Genomic DNA, 27,301 nt, shown 5'->3' with positions numbered 1-27,301 from the left:
ATAATCTGTCAAAAAGATGAATGCAGAACAACAAGCCTTGATAAATGTGGAAAATGGACTCTATTTACTAAAATGCAGAGACACAAGAATAAAAAATAAAGTACTGATATATGAAATGTCATTGTACATTATGTATGCATATTTAATGTATTTGCCCAGTGTCCATAGCTCGGTAGGATGCGTTTATTCACAAATATGAGTAAATACAAGGAATACATATAAATAACAATTTGTCTTCCAGACAATTGTTTGAATTCTTGTGTTGTCCACTGTTTAGTTCTGGCTATTTGTTTTAAAACAGTGTTGAAAACATTACATCTGGTGTTTGAATCTGAAGTCTCTGTACACCTGTTGCTATTATGCAGTCATCGCACTCGTAAATCTAGTGCGCGAATCCAGTGAGGTTTCAAAACCAGCATCTGCGACAAGTACACAAAGTGCTTCTAGAATGTGTGTTTAGCAAACCACCAAATAATAGCACACGGATTTTATTATAGCCCCAGACATCTGATGGCTATGCATGCAAGAATGAAAATAACAAGAAATTTAATCTAATTCTGCTTCGCCAGTTTCTTTAATAAGCTTGGCCTTGGTTACAAAAGTTTAAAACAACTCTGAAGCTACTTGCAAGGCCAGGTGACGTGGAAATAGCTGTCTGGCCATTTTAGGTATGGACTTAACTGTTACAGCAGCCAGATTAAGTCTAATCCTAGATTCATTTGTGGTTCTCCATTGACAATCCTGCTGGGCTCTGTTCATGCTCAGACTAAGTTAGCTCAGACATTAACCTCCATGAGCAGTGATAAATATATGACCTCACTAAGATCAATATAAATATTGCAGATATTACATTTGCTGTAGTAAGTGTGACATAAGAAGATTCATGTACGGAACATTCCAGGACTTTTTTCATTCATTTTATTGCAACAATATACACATAAAACATTCTATAAGACATATAAAGTCCATTGTGCTCATCAAGGTTGCATGTATTTAATAAAAACAGTAAAACATATTGTGTAAAACATATTGTCATATTGTGAAATATTATTACAATTTAAAATAACTCTTTTCTAATTGAATATGCTTTAAAATGATTTAAAACTCATTCTGTCATGACAAAGCTTAAGTTTTTTTTTACATCTTCACACGATCCTCCGGAAATCATTCTAACATACTGATCTTGTGCACAAGAAATATTTCTTACAGTTATCAATGTTAAAATCAGTTATGTTGCTTAGTATTTTTGTGAAAACTGTGATTAATTTCTTTTCAGGATTTTTGCTGAATATAAAGTTAACAAGAACAGCATTTATTTGAAACTGAATTATTTTGTAACATTGTAAATGTATTTACTGCCATTTAAATATTTTGTTTAATGTGTCCTTGCAGAATAAAGAAATTAATTTCTGTAAATAAATAAGTTACCATTCTCAAACGTTTAAATGCCAGTGTATATAGAAACTGTAAAATGATTATTACATTTATGCAAATTAATACTTTTAATACTAATACTTTTAGACATGCCAACATAGTACATCTGCTGTTTGTCCATTTCAATGAGTCACAGGGAGGACAAAAATATCCAAACAATCAGATTGCCAAGAGGGGATTTTCAATGACCCCTCTTAATGTTTTGTCTATAAACCACAGAGAGCAGAGACTACAAATTAAACAATTAAAAAATAGGCATATTCCCAGCAATGATAAATCGCATATTTGACAAATGGTAATGTCCATGAAGAATTTGAGCCGTCTGTGGTTTCTCAGACAGGAAATATTGAAAAATGTGTGCTGATGCATATCTGCTATAATATAAATAAAAATATTATGTTCTATAAAGGTTCAATGAGTATTGCTCTGCAGTATGCACTGATTACTAAAAAAAGGAAAAGATAATAGGGCTCAGAGAAAGAAGGTGTGTTTACTTTTTCTTTCGTGTTTTTTATGCTGAACAGTCAGGACATAATATATACATAACATTTTGAATAATGCATTTCTTTAAAACATTAAACTGAGATTAAATATTAGTTTTATTTCTCCCTTTTACATCGATCTTAGTCAGGATAGCACCAATTTAATTTTTGCAAGGCTGTGAGGGATAGGAGTACACTGCGTTCAATGGGTAGTACTGTTGTTTAACAACATAGCGATTGCTCAGCTGATGTTTTGAAAGTTTTGAAAGTTGCGAGCTGTGAAAACCATGTGATTTACAGCTTCAAAGCAGTGCGCACCAGCTTCATTTTCATCCACGTAAATTAAATACAGCGTCCATCCTGAATAAGGTGCATACTATATAAATACATACTGCAGTTACACTCAATAGTTTGAGTCGTCGTGAAATGAAGGTTGCTTGAACAGACAATATTCCACATTCAAGGATCAAACATTGTGGGTACGTTTACGTTCAAAATGTTGCCTTAAGCCTTATTTTGAACTTCTACTCCGAACCCATTTGAACTACACAGCGAGTTAGAAAGTCAGATACAAACTGTGAGACAAAAACAGCTGTCTACAAAGCAAGCCAAACTGATAAGCCAGGCTGATAAAAACACATCCAAATGTCCTAATTTCAAAACCACTGCATTCAGAAAGAGAGAAGAAAAGAAACATAGTGTCCTTAGGCGGATGATGGTGTTCTGTCTACATCCCCAGGGAGACTCTGAAGTAAAGACCTCTGGAACGTCTCCTCAGAAAATTCTGGAACAAGGAACTCCAACAGCAGGTCAAAAATACAGTAAACCAAGTGCCTAAACAGCCCCATACAAAAGAACATAAGCGTTAATTGTTAACAGGCAAGTATTATCAGCCTATTGAGTTTATACATATAACAACAAAAGAGATCACTGAACATTATTTGTTGTTAGGACTCTAATAATGTCAATTTAGAATATAAAACCTGTTAATACTGGGGTCCTGCAGAGATTCCAGCATATGCTGCCACACCAGCCTGCATTTCTCCGAGCCAAGCATGTCTGTAATTAACTCTACAATTCACATAAAACACAAACAACAATTTTATGATAGTATGTAATGCTTGCAATGCAAGCTCTTAATGCACCAGTTACAACGGTACATACAACGTGACAAATATATCTAAACGGGAATAAAGGCAATCCGGCTTACTCATTCTGAAATTTTCCATTCAAGCGGCTCTAATGTTGTGGTAAGAACTGACCTGGGAACAGCTGCATGAGGCAGTGCAGGCACTGGAGTCTCATCTTCTCTCTCTGCTCTGGGCTCTTCTCTTGCCGAGGCACCGCAGGCAGCTCACCTCCGGGCCACACTGCATCCTGGAGAACCTGCAGGTAGATCACCCAGCATGGGGCACTGGTTAGGTGGGCTATACCTACATCTAACCACCTTAGGAAGACAAAAAAAAAAGAGAACGGATTTAAGGATTCTGAGGTGTTTCCAAATAAACTTTTTGATAAGGCACACCAATGCATTCTAAGGAAGCATAAGTAGTTTGAAATGATTAATATATACATTTATGTAAAGGTCCAACTCACACTGTAATGACTCTTATAAGATGGCTCTTTTTAGTGAATTAAATACATACAAGTAGCCTGATTCCCAAAAAACAAATGACTCTTATGAGCCAGTTCTTTTTAGTGCATTAGAAAACATACACCACAAAAAGCGTAGCTGATTCACAAACAAGTTGCTCTTATGAACTTGTTCTTTTTAGTGATTCAAAAACATACAATATAACCAGTGTAGTTTGATTCCTGAAATGAATGACTCTTATGGACCTTTCTCACATTTCCAGGTTTCTCATAGGAGAGTACCACAAATGTATTTTTTTACATTCCCATTTGCTCAAACAACAAAAGAAAAACTCTACTAAGTGTTTTCACAACTTTCAAAGGAAAACAAATTGAGAGACACTGATATTGGCAGTCAGAAGAGAGAACGATTATTATCGTTATTAGCATTAGAAACACCCTTGCATTAGTGTTAACTAGCTTTTTTGTAACTTGATGAAATGGTGATATAATACAAAGTATAGTGTTATAAATGCACATACATTTTTAAAAATCAAAATATGAAAACATTTCAAGGATTTATGATGATGATGAAACGCGTTGAAACAAATCATTAGAGTCTTATGAAAAGGGTCCATTAGCAAGTTGTTTTTAGTAAATCAGAAACATACTGCATGACTAGGCTAGCCCGACTGACGAACAAATGACTCCTAAGAACTGGTTCTTTTTAGTGAATCAAAAAACATATTGTGTCAAAGCTGTAGCCAGATTCCTAAAACAAATGACTCTTGTGAGCTTGTTCTTTTTAGTGAATGAAAACCATATAGAACAAAAAGTGTATCCTGATTCACAAATAAATAACTGTTATGAACTGGAGCTTTTTAGTGAATCAAAAACTTACAGCAAGACCAGTGTAGCCAGATTCCCAAAACAACTGAATCTTATGAGCCAGTTCTTTTTAGAGAATCAAAAACATACAGTATGACCAGTGTAGTTCGATTCCTGAAATGAGTGATGCTTATTAGCAGGTTCTTTTCAGTGAATCAAAAACATACAGCATGACCAGGCTAGCCTGATTCCAAAGAAACAAATAACTGTTGTGAACTGGTTATTTTTAGTGAATGAAAAATATACAACATGAACAGTGTAGCCCGACTGACTGGTTCTTTGTAGTGAATCAAAAAAACATTGTGTCAACGCTGTAGCCAGATTCCCAAAACAAATGACTATTGTGAGCCTGTTCTTTTTAGTGAATGAAAAGCATACAGAGCGAAAAATGTATCCAGATTCACAAACAAATGACTCTTATGAACTGGAGCCTTTTTAGTGAATCAAAAACATACAGCATGACCAGTGTAGCCCGATTCCCAAAACAAGTGACTCTTACGAGTCGGTTCTTTTTAGTGAATCAAAAACATACAGCATGACCAGGCTAGACTGCTTCCAAACAAACAAATAACTGTTGCGAACTGGTTATTTTTAGTGAGTGAAAAACATACAGCGTGAACAGTGTAGCCGACTGACAAACAAATGACTCCTAAGAACTGGTTCTTTGTAGTGAATCAAAAAAACACTGTGTCAACGCTGTAGCCAGATGCCCAAACCAAATGACTCTTGTGAGCCTGTTCTTTTTAGTGAATGAAAAACATACAGAACAAAAAGTGTATCCTGATTCACAAACAAATGACTCTTTTGAACTGGAGCTTTTTTAGTGAATCAAAAACATACAGCATGATCAGTGTAGCCTAATTCCAAAAACAAATGACTCTTGTGAGCCTGTTTTTTTTTAGTGAATGAAAAGCATACAGAACGAAAAATGTATCCTGATTCACAAACAAATGACACTTATGAACTGGAGCTTTTTTAGTGAATGAAAAACATACTGCATGACCAGTGTAGCTCGACTGACAAACAAATGACTCCTAAGAACTGGTTCTTCTTAGTGAATCAAAAACATATTGTGTCAACGCTGTAGCCAGACTCCCAAACCAAATGACTCTTGTGAGCCTGTTCTTTTTAGTGAATGAAAAGCATACAGAACGAAAAATGTATCCTGATTCACAAACAAATGACACTTATGAACTGACTCTTTTTTGTGACATATTTTGTCAACGCTGCAGCCAGACTCCCAAAACAAATGACTCTTGTGAGCCTGTTCTTTTTAGTGAATCAAAAACATACAGAATGACCAGTGCAGGCCGATTCCCGAAACAAGTGACTCTTTTAGAGAATCAAAATCATACAGTGTGACAGTACAGCCCTGAACTGAAATGACTCTTATGAACTGGTTCTTTTAATGAACAAGCATAAGCAGAGAGTGAAATTCTCAAAACTGACATAATAGTTGAATACCAAAGTGTATGGGAACTGAATCAAAACTTTGAATCAGAGTGAGAGCTTGTAAATTGCAATCTAAAGAGGAAATCAGTATTGACAGCCAGTCCTATGAGACCATGTCTTCAAAAAATCCTTATTTAAATATCTGTTATGTAATGGAATATGCAGTTCAAGTCGAAGTCTTTACAAAGACTTCAGGACCTACACTCCTCTTGTCTGAAAATGTGATACATGTGTCTTGAATGTCAACTGCACTGGACTATAACCTATTCACTGCCACTCCAACTGAGCCCTGTCATCACCTCTATCTTTATCCATCTGTTACTTTCTTTGAAATCTCAAGGCTAATATTATGCACAACAATCCTCACCACTAAAACAGATCGGCACACTTTAAAATCAGGCAAAGGAAACTAAATAAACTCCACAAGTGCATGAGAGTTAGTAAGCGTTGGGTCAGGAGGGGCCAGTGTTCTGCTAACAGCTGGCTGAACATATCTGTTTATTTTTCCATTTCTCTGCCGTGTGCTGCACGTGTCCCCTGAGCTCTTTGCATGTCATCTGTGTGATTGACAGTGGGGAGCTAAACCGGTCTCCAGGGTCGTGTGCCTCCTCTCCAGAAATAGCGGCTAGAATGATGTGTGTTTACTCTACACTACACACAAACACAGAAACACTGAGACAGACGTACACACATAAACATACTGTAGGAAACTGTAATTCCGAACTGAATATGATTGATATACATTTCTTGAAATACTTTTTTGTGGAAACGACCACACAGACACACATCCTTAGTGCCTCAGTCAAACACACACTTGTGTATACATAGACACAGACTAAACAAACAGGCATGCTGCACGCTGGAAATAGGTAATCAATATCAAGACCACAAAAACTTTACAGTCAGAAATGACAAAACAAATAACACGTTCTTTCCCTTGTCATATTAACACTTTATATGTGTATGGCTACTTAGCATTGCGTTAGGGCAAGTTGTGAACTATGAATGAGACATGACTGTAAACAGAATATATATTTGTTATATATTTTGCTTCAGCTACATTGATCTAAAGACTTGCAGTTCATGGGAATGTAATAGTTCACTGAATTCATTCAAGAAGAATTTTCCAGATTGATTCAACCTGATCTTTTTGAACAATTCATCATAAGAACCAATTCTTAAGAGTCATTTGTTTGTGAATCAGACTACATAGGGTGCATTATGAAGTTTATAGACAGAATGGACATCCATTGGATAGAGAAAAGAGAGAGAGAGAGAGAGAAATGTGACCCTGCACCACTAAACCAGTCATAAGTCCCATGGGTATATTTGTAGCAATAGCCAACAATACATTGTATGGGTCAAAATTATCGATTTTTCTTTTATGCCAAAAATCATTAGGATATTAAGTAAAGACCATGTTCCATGAAGATATTTTATACATTTCCTACCGCAAATACATCAAAACTTAATTTTTGATTAGTAATATGCATTTCTAAGAACTTATGGACAACTTTAAAGGTGATTTTCTCAATATTTGGGTTTTTTTTGCACCCTCAGACTCCAGATATTCAAATAGTTCAAAAAAATTTACAAAAAAATTGTCAAAAATTTACCTCTATGGACTGGTTATGTGGCAGATTCAATGACAAAATAAAATAGGAAAAACTTTAGTTTTACATCACAATCAATAGCTCTCAATTTTGGAAAATGAAACTATGCTCTAGTGACAATTAAATACAGGTTTTGCTATCCTGAATATAAAGATGATTCATAAACTACAAGACAATTACAGAAAGCAGTTATGTTTAAATATTGTATGAACATTTGTGCACGTACTGAATTTTCGCTAATACCTGACAGTGTTTCTGCACTGAATCATATTGAGAAACAAATGTTGAGACATGACATACAACCTCTGTGAGACATTTAACAGCTCCAAATGATCATTGTCCAAGTATTCTTTCATAATAAAAAAGTACTGTACTGTACACACAAGTTGCAAAACATTATGCATTACATTCTCTCATTCCCACACTGCGTTCTTTATCCTAACCTCCTCGCGCTTAAAAAGAAATGTTTTATTGATTTTGATTCTCATCACACAGTCTTCTGCCAAGACATAAAAGAAAATATGGCGGGGCATTAGTTCAGATAACACAAAAACCATAAAAGTGTTGGGTTATACAACAGCATGTTCTAGTACAAGTATAAATAGAAAAATCAAACAGAAAAATCAAAACTGACCCCTTGACAGACGGGCTTTTATCTAACAATCTCTGTATGCAGGTGTAAGCGTGTGTGCATAAAAGAAACGGTCAGAAAGAAAAAGGAAAAACAGAAAAGACAAAGCAGACACACACAGAGGTTCAAAAGAGAAGCTCTGTCCCAAACGTTTATTTCAAAAGCATTGCACACACTTCATCATCCTTACTGAAATTTACCTCATTCATTTTAAGTCAAATGTATAATGGTTTTCACAAAGTACCAATCAGCACAACTGTTTTCAACATTGATAATAATAAATGTTTCTTGAGCAGCAAATCAGTATATAAGACTGATTTCTTAAGGACCATGTGACACTGAAGACTAGAGTAATGGCTGCTGAAAAATCAGCTTTGCATCACAGAATTAATTTAGATTTTAAAAGCTACACTGCTTTAAAAAATGACACAATATGATTTTTGATCAAATACATACAGCTTAAGAGACAAAAGCATAAAAAAGTTAAAAAGCATTCAAACACATTTAAAAATCTGGTGAGCATAAGAGACAAAAGCATTAAAAATCTTAACAACTCTAAACTTGTAAACTGTAGTGTATTCTAAGTGATGTTTATATAAAACACATGACTACTGAAAATGTACACTATAAGGGTTTGTTTGTTTGTTTGTTCCACGACATGTGGTTTACCACAGACCTTTCCACATGATGAAACTACACTACTAACAGTCCGTAGGTTTACAGTCAGTAAACAATACCAGATCACACTCGTGCAAAGGGCAACAGTGTAAACAGAAACAGAATGATGATGAATGCTAGACACTTGTTCCACCATTGAGGTGTATTTTGTTCATGTGCTGTGTTTTAACTTCTCCACTGACTAAACAGTAAAGACAGCTGACAAAGCAACTAATCTAATTTCATTTGGTTACCTGTCAGACTCATTCATCCAATTTTTCAGATTACCTAACAAACAGGCAAATGACTAACAAAAATAAAAAGACAGCTGCTTGAAAACGGCGAACTCTAAGCTAATTACTTCTTTTGGGAACAAAGTAGGTATCAAAGTCATACCTAGGACATCAACTACAGCTCTGGAAAAAATTAAGAGACCACTGCAAAAAAACTGAAGAAAGAATGCACATCTTAGATGACAATGGGGTGAGTACATTATCTGTAAATATTTGTTCTGGAAGTGAACTACTCCTTTAAGCTATTTATAGGTATGTGTAAGTAAAATGAACATTTTTGTTTTATAAAATACTGATAGTATTTATCCCAAAATCCTAATAAGCATATTGTCATTTTGAGCATTTATTTGCAGAAAATGACAACTGGTCAAAATAACAGAAAAAGATGCAGTGTTTTCAGACTTCAAATAATACAAAAAGTTCATGTTCATTTTTAAACAACATAACACTAATGTTTTCAACAGAAAATAATGTTTGTGGAATAACCCTAATTTTCAGTCACAGCTTTTATGAGTCTTGGTAGTGTTTCACAGTGCTGTTGGGTGACTTTATGCCACTCCTGATGCAAAAAATCAAACAGCTCACTTTTGTTTGATGGCTTATGACCATCCATCTTCCACTTGATCACACTGAAGAGGTTTTCAATGGGATTCATGTCAGAAGATTGGGTTGGCCATGACAGGGTCTTTATCTGCTGGTCCTCCATACACACCTTGATTGACCTGGCTGTGTGGCATGGAGCATTGTCCTCTTTTAGAAAAAACAATATTCAGAGTTGGGGAACATTGTCAGACCAGAAGGAAGCAAGTTTTCTTCGGCCTTCACAAAGACGAATATGCCTGATTCCAGACTTGCTGAAGCACCATCATATCATCACCGATCTTCAAGTCTCTGTCTAACCATTAGATGACCAGGTATTAATTTACAGATTATTTACTCACCCCCTTGTCATCCAAGATGTTCATGTCTTTCTATGTTCAGTTGTAAAGAAATGATTTCTTAAGGAAAACATTTCAGGGTTTCTCTCCATATAGTGGAATTTCCAAAATGCAGTTTAAATGCAACTATAAAGGACTCTAAACGATCCCAGCTGAGGAATAAGTCAAGTCAAGTTACCTTTATTTATATACCGCTTTTAACAATACAGAATTGTGACAAAGCGGCTGTAGGAAATAGTGTATCAGATAAGGATCTTATCTTGTGAAACGGTTGGTTATTTAAAAAAAGTACAATTTCTATACTTTTTAACCTCAAACTCTCATCTTGTCTAGCTCTGCGATGTGAATGCGTACTCTGTGTAATCCGGGTCAATACAGTTAGCGTAGGTCAAAAAACTCCCATCTCATTTTCTCGTCCAACTTCAAAATCATCCTACATCACTGTTTTATCTTTTTTGTAAAGGACCTTCTTTGCATGTTCACTTTATAAACCCTGGGTCGGTACTTCAGCAGCGATGTAGGATAATGTGTTTGTTGAACAAAAAACATAAGTTCTTTACGACTGAAGAAAGTAAGACATAAACATCTTGGTTAACAATGGGGTGAGTAAATTATCTGTAAATTTTTGTTCTAGAAGTGAACTTCTCCTTTAAGCAAAACTGAAACAGGATTCATTAGAGAACGTCCAATCCTTATGGTCTTTTGCAAACCTCAGCCTGGCTCTTTGCTTCTCATTGATGAAGGGCTTTTTTCTAGGTTTGCCCCGTCCATATAGGAGCCTGTTTCAAACCGTCCATGCTGTGCACTTCAGCCCAGCTGCCTTTTTGTAGGTCACTTGATGTCATCCTACAGTTGCTGAGTGACATTCAAATGAGTTGGCGGTCATCCCGGTCAGTGGAGAGTCGTTTTCACCCTCTGCCAGTCTGAAGCATTGTTGTACCCAATGTCAGCAGCTTGACCTTGTTCTTATGAATTGCTGTCTTTGAAATTTTAAGGATGGAACCAACCTAATGCCTACTGTATCCCTTTGCCAGTAAACCCAGAACTGAACCCTTCTTTTCCTCACTCAGAACTTTTCTTTTTAACTATTTTGGCATTACTTGATTCCAATCATTTTTGAGGTACTACTAGCTCTGTTTTTGCCATCCAGCTGGTTCTATTGCAGGAGGACAGTGATGACCACAGCAGTGGTTTTAAGATTTGGTTGAGGTGATCACCTAATCAGTACTTCATAAAGCAGAATGAGGTGTGCCTGTGTTTTAAATCAACAGACACTGAAATGAATTGGTTACCATACATGTATGCTGATTAAAGAAAAATTAAAAGTGGTCTTTTCATTTTTTCCACAGCTGTATATACAACCACTTATGTTAAGACACAGACCTTAATGGTGTGTGCTGCCCCCTTGTGGTACAAACTGGAACAATATGCTAATAGCAAACTGCATTATGAACACATACTGTTTGAATGTTCATTTTCTATCCTTTTGATGTATCCTGACATCTTAGAAAATATGCACAACTATAAGGTTGGGGGTTTTTTTAGAGCAGGGTTTAAGTGAATATATTTTTGACATTTATACCATTTGCAGAATGATTAGCATCAGACCACAGAATGATCTTCATTTACTTGAGTATCTGTGATTCTACTGCGGCCTGCTCATTTGACCTGGGATTTTACAGTTTCTGTGTAAGTGAGTTCATGCAGTAAGTCATCTGCATCTGTTTAAAATCATTTCCAGCAAATCTGGAAAGTGTCAGCTAAGAAAGGTCAGCCAACAGTGGTCTAATACTATTAAGTAAAGAAATCCTGTCATAAGAGCAAGATTTTTTTAATGCAAATAGTTTACAGAGTGGCATCAATTTCAGTTTAACTCAAGCTCTCTGTTCTCTTTGCAACTATGTCTATGATTAACTGTATATTACTAGACATGCACAAGATGCAGTTCTCGGAATTAGGTTTAATTAATTGGCATAATGCAACATGAAAACAGAACAGATTATTTCCACACACACACACAGACCATAAAGACCCAAGTGTATTCAGCCAAGATGCTCTTGTGGTGACATGAGGTCTGCTGCAGAAATATACAACCCACTGCTGTGTTTATGCCACCACATTTAATGGGCATCTCCAAATCCAGCAACTGGACGAAACAAGATCTAGTCAGCACCGAAATCAAAAAGGCCAACGCATCCTAACCCAGTGACTTCATAGTAATGCCAGTGTACACAGCAAGAACATTCTCGGCCCACGTTTGGTTTGCATTTCCAGTGGGACATTTTATTCTCGGACATCAGCACCCTGCTGACAAAAGACTGGAGCAGTTTGTTTATCTGGTGTGCATTACATGTTGGTATTAATGCTGGTTTGCAAGTGCAAAAGTGTGGCCTGTGTGGGGATTTGTTTGTAGAAAGATAAACTGTACATTCTGTTCTACAAAACATGACATTTCAATTGGAAGTATAAACCTTCACTTTTTAGTGTTGTGCACTGGCTAAAAGCACTAAGCTGGTGACAAAAATTCACAGTTGCAAGGTATATAAAGCCTCATTGGGAGACAAAGTCAAAATTGAAATATTCAAAACTGTCTTCCATTGGTTTGAGACCAACAATAAGCTTATCAAAAAACTATTAGCCATTAGTGTTGGGCCCTTAAAGCTGGCATGTAAATGAAGCGACAGATCTTTTCTTTTGTATTGTGATCTGAATGAAACAGATTATTGATAAAAGGGGAAAAATGTAGGGCAGGACTCAGTTGTTGATTAGAGATGGCAGCAAGCTGGCTGAATGTGAGCTTGCAGTCAAGGCAAGAATAACTTACATTACCATAAGATGCATTAAGATCCACAGTGTTCAAATTGTGTCAAAGTTCTTGGGGGGGTCCCAATAGCATTATCTTTTGCATCAAATTCTTATATTTTATCAATAAGTCAATTCAAATATTAAGACATTTTAGACTGTTACCAAACAAATAAAATCATTATCAACAAAATTCATCTTTTCAATGCAGAGGAAGCACAGACAGATGTATTACCCACCGTTTAATGCAGGACATCAATGCATTAAATGCATAAATAATGTTTTGATATTTTAATCCTAAACCGTTGAATGCTGATATCTTATTAAATTAAATTCTTAAATTATTTTTTCAAAAAATGATAAGGGACATTAAATTTTAAATTAAAACCGCTCATAGGAGGCACCAAGTAACTATTAATGAATAAGTCATTGCGATTGAACCGAGTCATTCAAACGGTTGATTCATTCACAAAATAAAAACCATCATGTTGTTCAGAGACGTAAAACAGTTGCTGTGTTTGGAACCATTTTTGGTGGCGAAATAGAGCAAAAATAGGCAATATGGTGTCTAAAACGTAACGTTAATAACTTATAGTTTATTGAACTGTTGTATGAAATCAATATCACATTAGTGATTTTTGAGAAAAAATGGCACACTTTATGTGATATTGATTAACTATATGAAATGATATGAATAGACATTTTCTGCCGCATACTTTGAATTTTGGAAACATTCTAAACGCATTTTATTAGACTGAATCACGCAGTGAAAGAACATGCTCTTAAATGAGCACAGTCAGTCTAACTATTGTTTAGGCAATCATAACTGCTCTTATAATAAATGAAGCTGTCCATACAACAGAGTCGCGTGTGATTAGTTGTAATGAGAAACGCTGTAAAAACGCTGTAAAAAATAAAAATAAAATGTGATGTGACGTGAGCAGGTCTAAATTTAATACAGCAATCGAATCATTTCATTTATTTTTCATTTTCACTAGTTTCATGTTTGAAGAATTATAGTTTTATTGAAAAACCAGGGGACCCCCCCAAGTATATTTTTGGGGTGTTATGGGGGGGGGTCCCAGCCCCCTCTCAATTCGAACACTGAAGATGCATTAAAGGGGTCCTATTATGCTCTTTTACAAAGTCTTTATTTTGTTTTCGGGGTGTAATAGAACATGCTCTCATGCTTGGTGGTTCGAAAAACGCATTATTTTTAACAATTTACATTATTACAATACCTTTCTCCCCAGCCTGGCACAAATGGCTCAGTTAGTTCCGGATTTAATGAAGGCCCGCCTTCCGAAAAAAGGAAATATGTTATGATTGGTTAGCTGTCCCACTGCGATGCAGTGGCGAACAGCTTAGACGGTGTTTTAGTACTGCCAGTACTGTTAAAGCAGTTAGCGCAAGCTAGATTAAAGTGATTCTTACGTTTTAAATATGGATATTTTTCTTACAAAAACGCATTGATTCATACGAAACATACACACCACACACTGACTAAAACTCAAAAAGTGAAACAGCGTAATAGAACCCCTTTAAGAAAATAGATATGGTGAATATTTATTTCCTGCTGACTATAAGCAAGGCATTTAATGCCATGCCACTTTCAATTATGTTTACTTCTCAAATAATCATGTACCTGTAATATTCTAGCAAGTCACAGGCTATGATCGGTGGCTTTTTTGTGTATCAGCACTCTTCTACAGTACATGTGCAAAACATAAAGAATGTGTGCTGAAGCCAAGGCACACCACACACATTGAGCACACAGAGAAGGAAGCAAATGGACCAAAACCATTACATAACAACCCTGTTTGAAGATGTTCCATCCCCAGTAATGCCAATACATGCTTTGAACCACAGAGAGCCATAAGTTCCCAGATTTCTCTCCAGCTAAGCACCAGAGAAACTCCCCAGTTCTGGAACAGCCAACAGAAAGCTTTCATGATTATCCTGCGGCAAGATGATCCACTTGAACGAATAGCTGTTGAGGGAGTAATGATTCAGTTTGAAACCAGACAGATAAGACACACTCGCTAACAGTTTGAAAACGGCTGGCCAAACTAAACAAACACATTACTGGCAAGCGGTGAAATTGGTCTTCTCACATGATATATGTAAAGCAGTCATACGAACAGACTGTCCTGAAGTGCCAGTCAGTTGGCTTGAAGAGTGGATATATAAAACAGTTACGGCCATTTTACAAGGCCAAAATGCTAACACGAAGTTAAAACCAAAGAGGACCTCTTTCTCGCTCAGTCTCCAACCCCTTATCCAATCCCTGTCACACTTTTTAAGTCAAAATCCATCACGGTAAAGCTTCTAAAACAACTGTTAGAAAAAAGGGCAAGCCTTACCATATGTCTGGCCAACTCTATCTTGGCTTTCCAGGAGACAGGATGGAGAGAGAAGGTCAGAGAGGCTTGAATATTTGTTGCCTGTTTCCATATTATTAGAAATTTCCGGAACTCCAGGTCCCAACGACATGCTGTGCTGAAGTTTGTACTTGAGACAGTCAAATGTTTACCAGATGGACTCAGGAGTGATTAAAGACATGAGGGCCTCACACGTCCTGTAGAAAAACTCTAAGACGCCTACATTCTTTATAACTAATAAATATGTTATGAAAAGAACTTAAATTATTAAAAAAATGAAATAAAAAATTAAATGATTGCTGCTTACAGTAAATAAAAGAAAAAGACTACCCTGCAGCTCTACGGAACTGCATTTCTTTCAGGAACAAATGCAACATTGTTATATATTCAGAGTTTCAAAGAGCGCTTTTCAGCAGTGATGCTCCCCTGTCAACCTTCAGCACCGTAGCAAAAGAAATCACATTTTACCTGAACATGAATTTGATGGATATACTGAATATGATGCAATAAAATGAAGATGTACTGCAAAACAATGGCAAGAAATGCCTTTCTATTGAAAATCAGGAATATATAGCACAACTTCATAGCAAAACAAGAACATACTGTGTGACCAGTGTAAAATGATTGCAGAAAACAAACAACTCTTATGATGTTATTTTTTAGTGAATCAGGAATAAACAGCACAACCAGTGTGGTCTGATTCCTGAAATAAATTACTCTTATAGGCTGTCATTTTAATAAAAAGTTCAAAAAGATGAGCTACCAGTTTGAGTAGTTTGAGTCATAAATTACACACGCACAAAAACAGAATTCAGGACACTGCATATGTTCACAATCAAATCCAGATCAAATTTGTGCAGATATTCATATATACACATACACAGAAAAAACAGTACTCAGTAACCAGTCAAGCAATCTGAGCAAATAACCTTTGCAACAACACATTTTAAAAGGATAGTTCACCCAAAAAAGTTAATCTTTGGAACACAAATTAAGATATTTTTGATGAAATCCGAGAGCTTTCCCTGCCAACATTTACAATTAATGACACGAAAGAGAAGAATTGTTGAACAAAAGTCATTATTTTTGTTTTCTTTGCACACAGAAAGTATTCTTATAGTTTCATAACATTATGGTTGAACCACTGATGTCAAATGGACTATTTTATTGATGTCCATGCTACCTTTCAGGGCCCTGAAAGTGATAGTTGTGTTGCTGTCTATGCAGGGTCAGAAAGCTCTCGGATTTCATCAAAAATAGCTTAATTTGTGTTCTGAAGAAGAAGGTCTTACGGGTTTGGAACGACATGAGGGTGAGTAATTAATGACAGAATTTTCATTTTTTGGTGAACTATCCCTTTAAATCCAGCCTCTAGACTACCTCTCACCCCAAATCCAGTAGCAGAACATTCTGTGCACCTCTTTCACAGGAAGTATTCCTCTAAAACAGCAGTAATCCTAATTATACTTAGTATCATTTGTTGCACTGACCCCAAACCACATGGAAAAAGCATGCCAGAGTAATTGCACATGGAATAGTTAAGACGATGTCATGTGTAAAAAATAGCTTTAGATTCAGCTGACATAAGATGCTGATTTTAGCCACGCTAATTAACACCTGTCCTGTTCTGGTGATGTCATACAGACAAGGGCAGCATCAACTGTCACATCATTTAACAGACATAAGGTCCATCCTAATATAACCTTCCAGAAAAACAAGTTTGGCTTATGTGTATCGCGTTTTAATAAGGGCGAGGCCAAAATTCTAACTTTATCCCAAACCTAAATACGGCAATGTGAGAAACACATGCTCAAAGTGACCAGACAAGGCCTCAAGGAGAATTGCAGACACATGGCCTACTTATTTAATAAAGAACTAAAATCTGAGCATATATTAGTTTGCAAATGCAAACCAAGACATGGCTAGCTAATCTGCTTGAATTTTCTTAGTGTTCTTTGCTTCTGTTTGAGATTATTACATTTGCATATATGCATTTGGCAGACGCTTTTATCCAAAGTGACCTATATTGCATTCAAGGGGGTATGTATTTTTCTTAGCTCATGCATTCTATAGGAACCAAACCCATTACCTGCAAGTATTTACTCATAAAAACATGACAAAGTAATAGAGTGTGTGCACATGCACAGTCTTGCATCGTTCATACTTAATAACCTGAAAAAGTCATAACAAATGCCTTATACTGTGTATATTGTAGCAAAAACCAAACGGCAGAATGTGTTTGCATGAGGAAAAAAAAAAATCATGGTAATATGCAAAATAAAGGATTTTGTTCATTACCATGATTTTTCTCTTCATGCAAACAGCTTCACTGGCTTTTATTTCTGATGTCAAAAAGCAGAGTAACAACTGATAACACTTTACTTAAACCCTTAAAATGGATTATTAATGCAATCGTTATGCACCTTATAATGCATTGTATGACCTCATGAATATTTGTAATACATTATAATTAGGGCTGTCAGTTTAAAGCGTTAATTAATTAATTATGAAAAAATAACTTGATTAAAATATTTGAACGCAGTTAACGCACTAGCCCCGCCCCCAGACCTGTATGTCATCTTGCATTTCATATAGTTGACAAATATGACGCAGGGCAACAACTCCACAAATGCAGTTATGCCCTAAAATTAAAGATATTGATGCAAAAATATCAAAAAGTATCAAATATATTTTTTTTTTCTAAAGCTACAATTTGTAATGTCTATTTGATACTTTCTCTTTTAACACAAATTGTAATCAACTGACAGCCCTAATTATAATACTTATCTATTCATTGTTACACCTTATGAAATTACAATGCATTTAAACCAATTTCAGATATAACACATCACAGTATACAGTGTTACCTAAAAACCTAACAATTTCAGTCTTGTGTAAACGTGGTTTTCTTACATTGCCAGATTTGAATAATTGTAAACTCATTTTTGATAGTTATCAATATTTTGTTAATGTTAACATTCATAGTATCATTGAATACACACAAAAAAACAAAGATTATGATAGATTTTACAGATATGCTAAAAAATTTCAGCTGTAACGTCTATGTTTTGATTCCCTACTTCAGTTAATACAGTTAAACCAATAAACAACCTATCTCTGAATACTCACAGAGAAACAAATAATACATCATTTTGATCTAGTGTAGCTAAATTTGTGTTGGAAAACAGGCCTGCTGAAAGCACTAATGGAGGATATTTCATTGTGCGTGCAACAAATATTAACACTGGCACGATGAGCGAGGTACTCTAGGGAAGCAACAGCACATGCTGTAAAAATGCTGTAATCCTCACGAGGAAGACATGAGCTCACAGGAAGTGTGAACACACCCACATGTATTGTTATGTTTCTTCCTTTTGGAGTAAGAAACACCATCAAGTTCAACAGGTGATCAGATAACACAGATTACTAGCTGGCAGCATTACGGTCTCAGGAAATTTCCTTGTCTATTCTCGCTGGGCCATTAAAAAGTACAAATGACTATTTTAAAGTCACCTCCCATTTATCAAACATATCGCAGAACCACTTGTGTACGTTTTTTTTTAAGCATGTGTAGACCAGATAACAATCTGTTAGCCTACATAAGACAGCTTGTAGGGTGCTGAGATTGTTGCCTTATCTACAATAAATAACAATCATTAAACTAAAGGACTCATTAATCTTGGGACCATACGGCAAACCAGGCACAGCGGCCTGTGAGGTCTTTTCACAACATGCTGCTATTTTTTCGCCATCACTTCTCTAAGTGCTTATGACAGCTTACATATGTCTGGCCCACACAAATGACGCAACCCACTTGAACCAGATGCAATCCTGTTGAATAGCTCGCTGGCCAGTTATCAGCCAGCCCTGCTCCGGTCCAATCACCTTCCTGCTCCACGTCCCTCAATTACTTATAATTGGGTGGAACGCAGCACAAGCACGAAAAGCTCTGCTTTCCGTGCTTCTAAAAATGCTTTGCCTTTAAAGTCTGATGGAGAATTATGCAGAGGAATAAACGGACAGTCATTAATGACCAGCCTTACCCAAAACAACTGTTCATTTTTGCATTTAATTACATGCTGATTTGCGTAATATATTAACATCATTTTAACATGACCCTGCTGTTGTAAAGTGTTTTTTTCCCCCCTCATAGATTGGTTCAGTGAGGGTCTTGTGAAATATCCTTGAAAGAATTTCATACTAGGTCAACACAACGTCACTTAAACAGACTTGTCTCCAAAGCCAGCATGATGGGATAATACAGTAATGTCCGGTTTATATCACTACAAGATTCATTGGCTTGATTTTGCTTTGGGCCATGTACAATCTCTAATGTGATTTACTGAATAAATGCACATATTACTAAAAGTTAACAATGTACTGTTTAAAGGAACAGTCCACCAAAAAAATCATAATTTATTCAGCTTAATGTCTTTCCAAATCTGTATGACTTTCCGTCTTCTGTGGCACATAATAAAATATATTTTGAAGAATGTTTGTAACCAAACTGTTGGAACAACATAAGGAAATTTTTGGGTGGACTGTTCCTTTCAATGGCCAGCAAAGTGATTACATGTTAATTAGTAGTTTGATCATTGGATTTACATACTAAATATGACCGTTAAAATTAACTTAATTACTAAGAATTAAAATAGGAGTTGCACCTCACCTTTCAATAAAAGTACCAAAGAGCAGTCTGATGGTTTTCTGGATGTTTTCTGTACACAGCCAGCTCCACTGGTCCTTCATCAGCAAACACAAGATATTCAGAGCGATATCTGCCAGGGCAGTGTCTGCATTATCACAAACACACAGCAGTTTGAAACATCGAAATTTGGCAGTGTAAAGTTAAAGTTAGATTGTATCAGATAAATGCTTTGATTTCACATTAAATAATTAAAGCTACAAGTTCAATGTAGTTCATCAACACTCTACTGCCCTCTCCTGTTTGATCAGGAGTACTAAATTCTCGGAGCTCATGCATAGATTTCAAAGTTAAATTAATGTTCATTGTCACCTTATCCTACACAATTCTAATGTGCATTTGAGTATAAAATACAAAACAAGTGTATCAAGCTCTGGCTTTTAAAGTTCCAGGTTGATTTACCTGCTCCTCTTCCTCTCTTTTCTACAAGTCTCTGCTCTCTGATGTGTCCTCCTCCTGCATAATGACTCTTGACACCCCCATCCACCTGCTTCTCCTGTTCCTCCACAAACCCCTCCAGATCTGACAGGGAGAAACCTCGAAGAACCTACAGAAAGAGAGGAAAAGAGATGCCAGTTACTTGGAGTATGTAAAGGAGAAGTTCACTTCCAGAATAAAAATTTCCTGATAATTTAGTCACCCCCACGTGACCCAAGATATTCGTGTCTTTCTGTTTTCAGTCGCAAAGAAATTACGTTTTTGACAAAAAAACTTCCAGGATTTTTCTCCATATAGTGGACTTCAACAGTGGCCAATGGGTTGAAGGTCCAAATTGCAGCTTCAAAGGGCTCTGTATGATCCCACCTGAGAAATATCTAGCGAAACGATCATTTTCGGAAAAAAATAATTCACCATTTTTAACCACAAATGCTCATCTTGCACTAACTGTGCACCGTGCATGTGCAACTTCGCACATTACAAATACAAAATAATGTTAAAAAAAAGGTCACACTCGGTTAGTTCTTCATCTGTGTACTTCGGTTCAAAAAGGTAAGGTGGAGCAACTCCATCTCATGTTCACCTCCAACTTCAAAAGAGTCCAACATTGTTGTTTTACCTTTTTTTGTGAAGGGAGTTTGACTTTCTTTGCACGTTGGCTTTGTAAACACTGGACTGGTACATCATGAGTGACCTTTCCAACTTCATTATGAAATGCTTAAGGTCAGGCTAGTACAAGTAGGTGTAAAAAGTATATACATTTTTAATGTTTTATGAAAATGACAGATCGTTTCACTAGATAAGAACCTTATTCCTCGGCTGAGATCGTGCAGAGTCCTTTGAAGCTGCACTGAAACTGGAATTTGGACCTTCAACCTGTTGGCCACTGTTGATGTCCACTATATGGAGAAAAATCCTGGAATGTTTCCCTCAAAAAAATTATTTGCGAATGAAGACAGAAAGACATGAACATCTTGGATTAAATGGGGTGAGTAAATTATCAGAAATTTTTTATTTTGGAATTGAACTTCTCCTTTAATCAGGTGTTAGGGGTACTTCAAAGACTTTGACTGGAGCTGAATAATGACACTATTGTCTTGCCACAGCTGCTTTACAGCAGAAAGTCACAGCCAGTCTGCAGATTTTGTCCATTCAGAGTTGACAGGTTTAACTGAAAAACATGCTTTTTGTCATACTTCTCATTACAAAGAGATGCATGCTTCTGAGCTCTGTTCAGAATGACTTGCAAGTCGGAATGCAAATTACTATTTATGTAGCTTTTGTATGATATGAAGGACTCACTGAGCAGCGTTCGCTGAAAGAATATGTCACGTTAGGTTGCAGGCTTGGCACATTAAGAGTAGGAGCTATTTTACTTGAGAATCTCAGACGGGGCCTGAAATATGAAAGGACAGTTAGTGAAATTAAAAACAATAGGAATATAAAATTTGAATGTTTAACTTATGTCATCTAAGTCTCATATATTCTTACTTTCTTTGTGGGTCTCCTTCATCTGTGGGGCTCTGGGGTTCTGAGCGTGGAAACGCCGTCTTCAGAGTATCCACTATGTTCTCCACCATCTGTTTGTATAGGAAACATATCGTACATACAGACAGGCAAAAACAAACAGAAATGTTACACTAAAAGTTAAAAAAGAAAAAGTCTTTCTTAACATTAAAAGGAATTAAAGGAGACATCGGATGCACAATTCACTTTTACATGGCGTTTGCATATAAATGTGTCTTAGCAGTGTGTGGACACAACCACCCTATAATGATAAAAATCCATTCAGGCTTTTTTCATCCCCCCAAAAAACTCATCATAGAAACTCAATTATCAGGCCGTTTGTCATACGTGATGTCATACTGCTCAGGCCCCGCCCACGACTGTTGACATACTGTCCCGTATTAGCATATTTTTGCCCTCGGCCAATTGTATGCTTTCCGCCATTTTCTCCAAAATGCCTTTATTTGTACAGGACAGTGTAGCATCGGGTGAAGAGAGAGGGGAGTGGGATCGCCAAAGGACCACAAGCTGGGAATCAAACTCGGGTCGCCATGAGCACAACTGCGCTGTATGTCATACACTAACCGCGAGGCTATTGCCGCCAACACAACCAGAGGAATTTTAACCAAAGTATCTTGGAGACACTTCATGAAGACCCTAAAGAATCATATCAGCTTATATCAGCATATCAGCATATCAGGGAAATGGGCATCTGATGTCCGCAATTAAAGTGCAGTATGTCATGTCCCAGGATAGAGTGACCTTGTCTATACGTGAACTTGATGGCTTCTTCTGGAAAGCTGCTGTGGCATCAGTGCTGAGGGCAAGAAACTCTTGCACCTCCTCACTGTTAGCTGCCTCTGGGATGGTGCACAGTTTCTGCAGAAGTGGAAAATAGAGATGTGAAAGAGAACTGAGTCAAGGGTTTTTCATAAAAGTCACATTTCATCTACCCAACATTTTATCAGTGAAAGGAAATCTCTTACCTTGAGGAATGATTCCAGTTGGCTTCTCCTAGCTTCCACTTTGTCTGTGTCTAGGTTGCTGAAGGGAAGATCTGGGAAGAGTTTCTTTGGACCTTTGACATCTTTAAATGTGAACACACATTTTTAATATGGATTAAAGTCGAGATGATGCACCTAACTATGGTTATGACTATTTACAGCTGCAGTTACAATCTCAGTACAGCATGTATAGATACTAAAACGTTTACATTAACAAGATTTGCCATTTAAAAGGTTTGAAACTTTCTGAGCATGTACACTATTGCTCAAAAGTTTGGGGGTTGATTATGGTTTTTGAGGAAAGTTTCTCATGCTCATGAAGGCTGCATTTATCTGATAAAAAATACAGCAAAAACTGTCATATTGGGAAAAGTTATTATTGTAACTGTTTTTAATTTTAATACATTTGAATATATTAAAATGTAATTCATTTCTGTAAAGGCAAAGCTGAAATCTCAGCTACCATTACTTCAGTGTCACATGATCTTTCAGAAAACATTTTAATACAATCATTCAAATTCTCTACTGAGGAAACAGTCGGTCAGGAAACAAGTTTATAACAGTTACGCTGCTTAATATTTTTGTGGAAACCATTATACATTCTTGCTGGAAATTTTAAAAGAATAGCAACAAACACATACTGAACCCAAACGGTAGTGTATATCACTTTTTACTATGCAACTCTGACAGCATGTAATTAGGTGTAACTCCATATAGTCTAATATAAAATGTGTTTATGTTTAATATCATGCGATTCAATTGCTTCTGTTTTAAATGTCTTACTTTTGATCATCTTCTTGAGATCCGTCCTTTCCTCCAAGCGGGTCTGCAGATTGAGGAACTCGCTGTAACGCCGGTTCACCGTATGATATACAGCAGGCTGATCAGATGTTGAACTCTCTGAATCTCCAGCAGTTTCATACTACCAACACACACAAAACAATAAATCAATACTGAATTGGTACAACAGGTAAAGAAAATGCCCCAAAAATACCAGAAATTTAAGAAAATCCTAAATAAAAAACGCTTTTCATGAAATGCATTGTTCCAAGTTATTCCAAACCAAATTAAATACACAAGTAAAAGTCTTTCTGTAATTTCTGACATGTTTCATAAGAATCTCACCTTTACAGTGTAAAGAGTATAAAGATGTGCGCTGTTGCTTCTTTGCTCTTTGGCTGTGATGGTCCCAGTGATTTGCAAGTTCTGAATAGTTACCGGTCCCTCTACATTTCCTAAGTTTTCAAAAACTAATGAGTCCAAACCAAGGCTTCTGGGAATGGAGTTTGATGTGTTATTCAGGGTTTGTACTAGACACTCTTCTACTGTACTCTCCGGTGATGGAGGCTCTGAAATGATCACGTTTTGCCTTAAAAAACACTTCCCCAAAAGACCCAACTTGTCCTCCTCCAGATAAACCAGGCCACAAAAGTCTGAAGGAGAGATGCAATCGCAGAAGTTCTCATCATCTGAATCTGTTCGTTTCAAAGACTCACTAGATATCTTTCTCTCATCTGAAGAGGGTAAATCCATGTCGTAGTCGCTGTGTCTATAGAGGCGGCTGGTGCGGTATGGAGATCTGAGCAGTTCGGCTGTACTCTGGATCAATCTTTCTGGAAAAAGTATGCTGGAACTTCTCCTCCCTTGTACATTTTCATCAGAGGACCACTGACTCTGGAAACTTGTTTCAGAGGAATCATGGAGGGGGGCTGTGGATACAGACCAAGCTGTCTGCATGCTGGAGGTTTCAGGACAGCCTAAAGTTATTGGGAAGTCACAATCCCAGAAGCTGCTAACAGATTCGTCTTCGTCTTCATCTTCATCTTCTGGAGGTGTTTGCTGTGGGCTTGGTACTTCTTTGTCAGTGGATTGGGTGAACACATCTACAATGGTCTGGTTTAACCAATCTGGATTGGATATTCTTGCCACGAGGGGCAGAAGAACATTGCAGGTGATGAGCTCTCCCACCATGTAACGGCCTGTTCTTGTTTCAAGGTGAGATTTGGGAATAAGGACGTGCATGAGGAGATCTACCAGTGCTCTGGAGTAGCAGAGCTGGTTAGCTGGGCCAGTCAGGGCAGGGTGAGGCAAATCAACCATACTGTACAATCTCCATAGTTTTTGTGAGTTTGAAAGCGTTTGGTCTGACTCGTCTTGCAGTGTGCGTTGGAGTTCCTTGGCCTGGCTAAAGCTCTGCAGATGGCATCCGCAAAGCTCTAGAACCCTCTGGGCCAGCGCTCTCCGGTCCACCTGCTTTGCCCTCCTCTTCAGTTCAACGGCCGCCTCCAGCATGGCACCCCTCACCTCCCGTTCGAACTCGTCCCCTCTCTTAGAAACAGAACTGCAGTACCAGGATGACACAAAGTCACGCACGGCCTTGTCGACAGCACTCCGAATCTCCCAATCCAGTCTTTGTTCGCTTTCTGAGCTGGTGTGAACTTCAGGGGACTGACGCAGGGGTAGAAAGTGCTCCAAATGAAGTAGGCTGTTGGCATCCAAAGCGACGCGAGATCCCAGCCATCCACCCAGCACTACCAACAGACTAGTGAAGATGCACAGCAGCCACACATTCACCAGAAGATGGAACAGAACTAACCATGTAATCAAAACTACAACCCCAAGAAGGCTCCTCTGCCTTTTTTGATTGGCAGCACCAGGCATTTTGTCGCAAGTCTGACTCTGAGATCTTAAATTGGAAAAGGATGGACTGTCGAATAAATAAAATATAATAATTAAATAAAATTTTATATGAGCACATAAATTGTTTTACAAAATAAAATACAAAATGTATACAAAACATCTCAACACAAAGGACAAGCAAGATCTTATTTTTCATGGAAACATTAGGCTTTATTTTGCTTATATCTCATTATTGACAGATCATAATTTGTTTTAAAAATAATTATATTAAATAATAATTACTAATTTAAATTCTTTGTTTTGCTATGAACTACAGTATTAACATGTTTACAGTTGAAGTCAAAAGTTTACATGTACCTTGCAGAATCTGCAAAATGTTATTTAACTAAAATAAAAGGGATCGTGCAAAATGCATGTTATTTTTTAGTTTGGTACTAACCTGAATAAGATATTTCACATAAAAGATATTTACATATAGTCCACAGGAGAAAATGTATAAAGATGATCCTGTTCAAAAGTTTACATACACTTGGGTGAAAATTTTTTGAATTTGAAGATCAAGGTAAATTTAACTTATTTTGTCTTCTGGGAAACATGTAAGTATCTTCTGTTTGTAAGTATCTTCTGTAGCTTCTGAAGGGCAGTACTAAGTCAAAAAAAAAATATATATATATATATATATATATATATATATATATATATGAAGAGTTCAGATGCAAAACCAGCTAAAAGCCATCTCGGTCAAAAATGAGATAATGATACTGAGTGAATGCTCTTGACACATATTATACGTCCATCAAATGCTTTTTCTTCAAACTCGCTAAAATACCAGCCTCAGTACCAGTCCTTACATAGAAACCTATACATCTGAGCCTGATAAAAATGCATTTTTTAAAGAAACCTGTCGGATGGATTTAGCTGGTTTTGCATCTGAACTCTTCATATGTATGTATATATATATATATATATATATATATAGTTAGGCAAAATAAGAAAAATGTACACATCCTTTGATGTGTTTACACCCCTGGCTATTAATGCATAATTTTTCCTTCTGTAGCATCAATGAGGGTTTGGAGCCTTCTGTAATGGTTGTATGTGAGTCCCTCAGTTGTCCTCTGTGTGAAAAGATGGATCTCAAAATCATACATACAAAAAATACATACAAATGCTGAAAAACCAAAGCATCTGTGGGACGGTCTGGGACCTGAAGAATTTTTCTGGAGAACAGCAGGCAGGTTAATTGTTCATGACAAACAAGGGACTCATGAACAACTATCACTAAAAAAACAAAAAAACAAACAACAGCAAAAAAAAAAAAAAAAAAAAAAAAAAAAAAAAAAAAAGCTAGGTATCAACACAATATTATTCAAGCGTATGTAAACTTGGGTCATTTTTACAAATTCAACTATTATTTTCTCTGTGTGAAATATCTTATTCGGGTCCATACTAAATAAAACATAACATGCTTTTTGTATGATCCCTCTTATTTTGGTAAAATAATTCAAGAAAGTAATAACATTTTGCAGATTCTGCAAGGTGTATGTAAACTTTTGACTTCAAATGTAAGGCAGATAAACTCAACAAACTAGTAGTAAAAAATAGCTTTGAGTGAAAACTTACTGTTTCAGTGAGGTAGTGAGCAAGTGACAGGTCACAATTCCTGATGATTTTTTAACTATCCGTGAATGAAACCATCTTCTTCACTGCACATTGTCAGGTAGATGTGCCCATGAGATGGTCAGCATACCAATATTATCATTTAAATTGTGTTTGCATCGCATGTCGTTGCTATCGACGTTTGCAGTCTGTCTAATCTACTTCTCTCTAATTAGATTATCATCTAACAAGCTGTCCACCAGAGA

General features: G+C 36.6%; 1 protein-coding gene across 2 annotated transcripts; it reads right to left on the bottom strand.

Moving 5' to 3' along the window:
• Positions 1-980: 980 nt before the first annotated feature.
• snx19a (sorting nexin 19a) lies at positions 981-27,237 on the bottom strand. Of its 2 annotated transcripts, XM_051110648.1 has the most exons (12): positions 27,060-27,237; positions 23,922-25,503; positions 23,580-23,718; positions 22,779-22,879; positions 22,555-22,671; positions 21,778-21,866; positions 21,589-21,682; positions 20,251-20,395; positions 19,813-19,936; positions 3,179-3,363; positions 2,900-2,987; positions 981-2,750 (listed from the first exon to the last, which is right to left on the bottom strand). In XM_051110648.1, the coding sequence occupies exons 2-12, from the start codon at positions 25,455-25,457 to the stop codon at positions 2,621-2,623; spliced, it is 2,748 nt and encodes a 915-aa protein (XP_050966605.1). In that variant the 5' UTR covers positions 25,458-25,503; positions 27,060-27,237; the 3' UTR covers positions 981-2,620. The 2 variants fall into 2 exon arrangements, with proteins under 2 accessions (XP_050966605.1, XP_050966606.1); XM_051110649.1 differs by lacking the exon at positions 981-2,750 and having other exon boundaries at positions 2,899-2,987; positions 3,179-3,302.
• Between the last annotated feature and the right edge of the window lie 64 nt (positions 27,238-27,301).

Source organism: Labeo rohita, chromosome 5 (genome assembly GCF_022985175.1).
Source record: "Labeo rohita strain BAU-BD-2019 chromosome 5, IGBB_LRoh.1.0, whole genome shotgun sequence".
Lineage (NCBI taxonomy): Eukaryota > Metazoa > Chordata > Actinopteri > Cypriniformes > Cyprinidae > Labeo > Labeo rohita.
The sequence above is the reverse complement of the archived record's forward strand: the minus strand, read 5'-3'. Positions and strand labels throughout refer to the sequence as shown.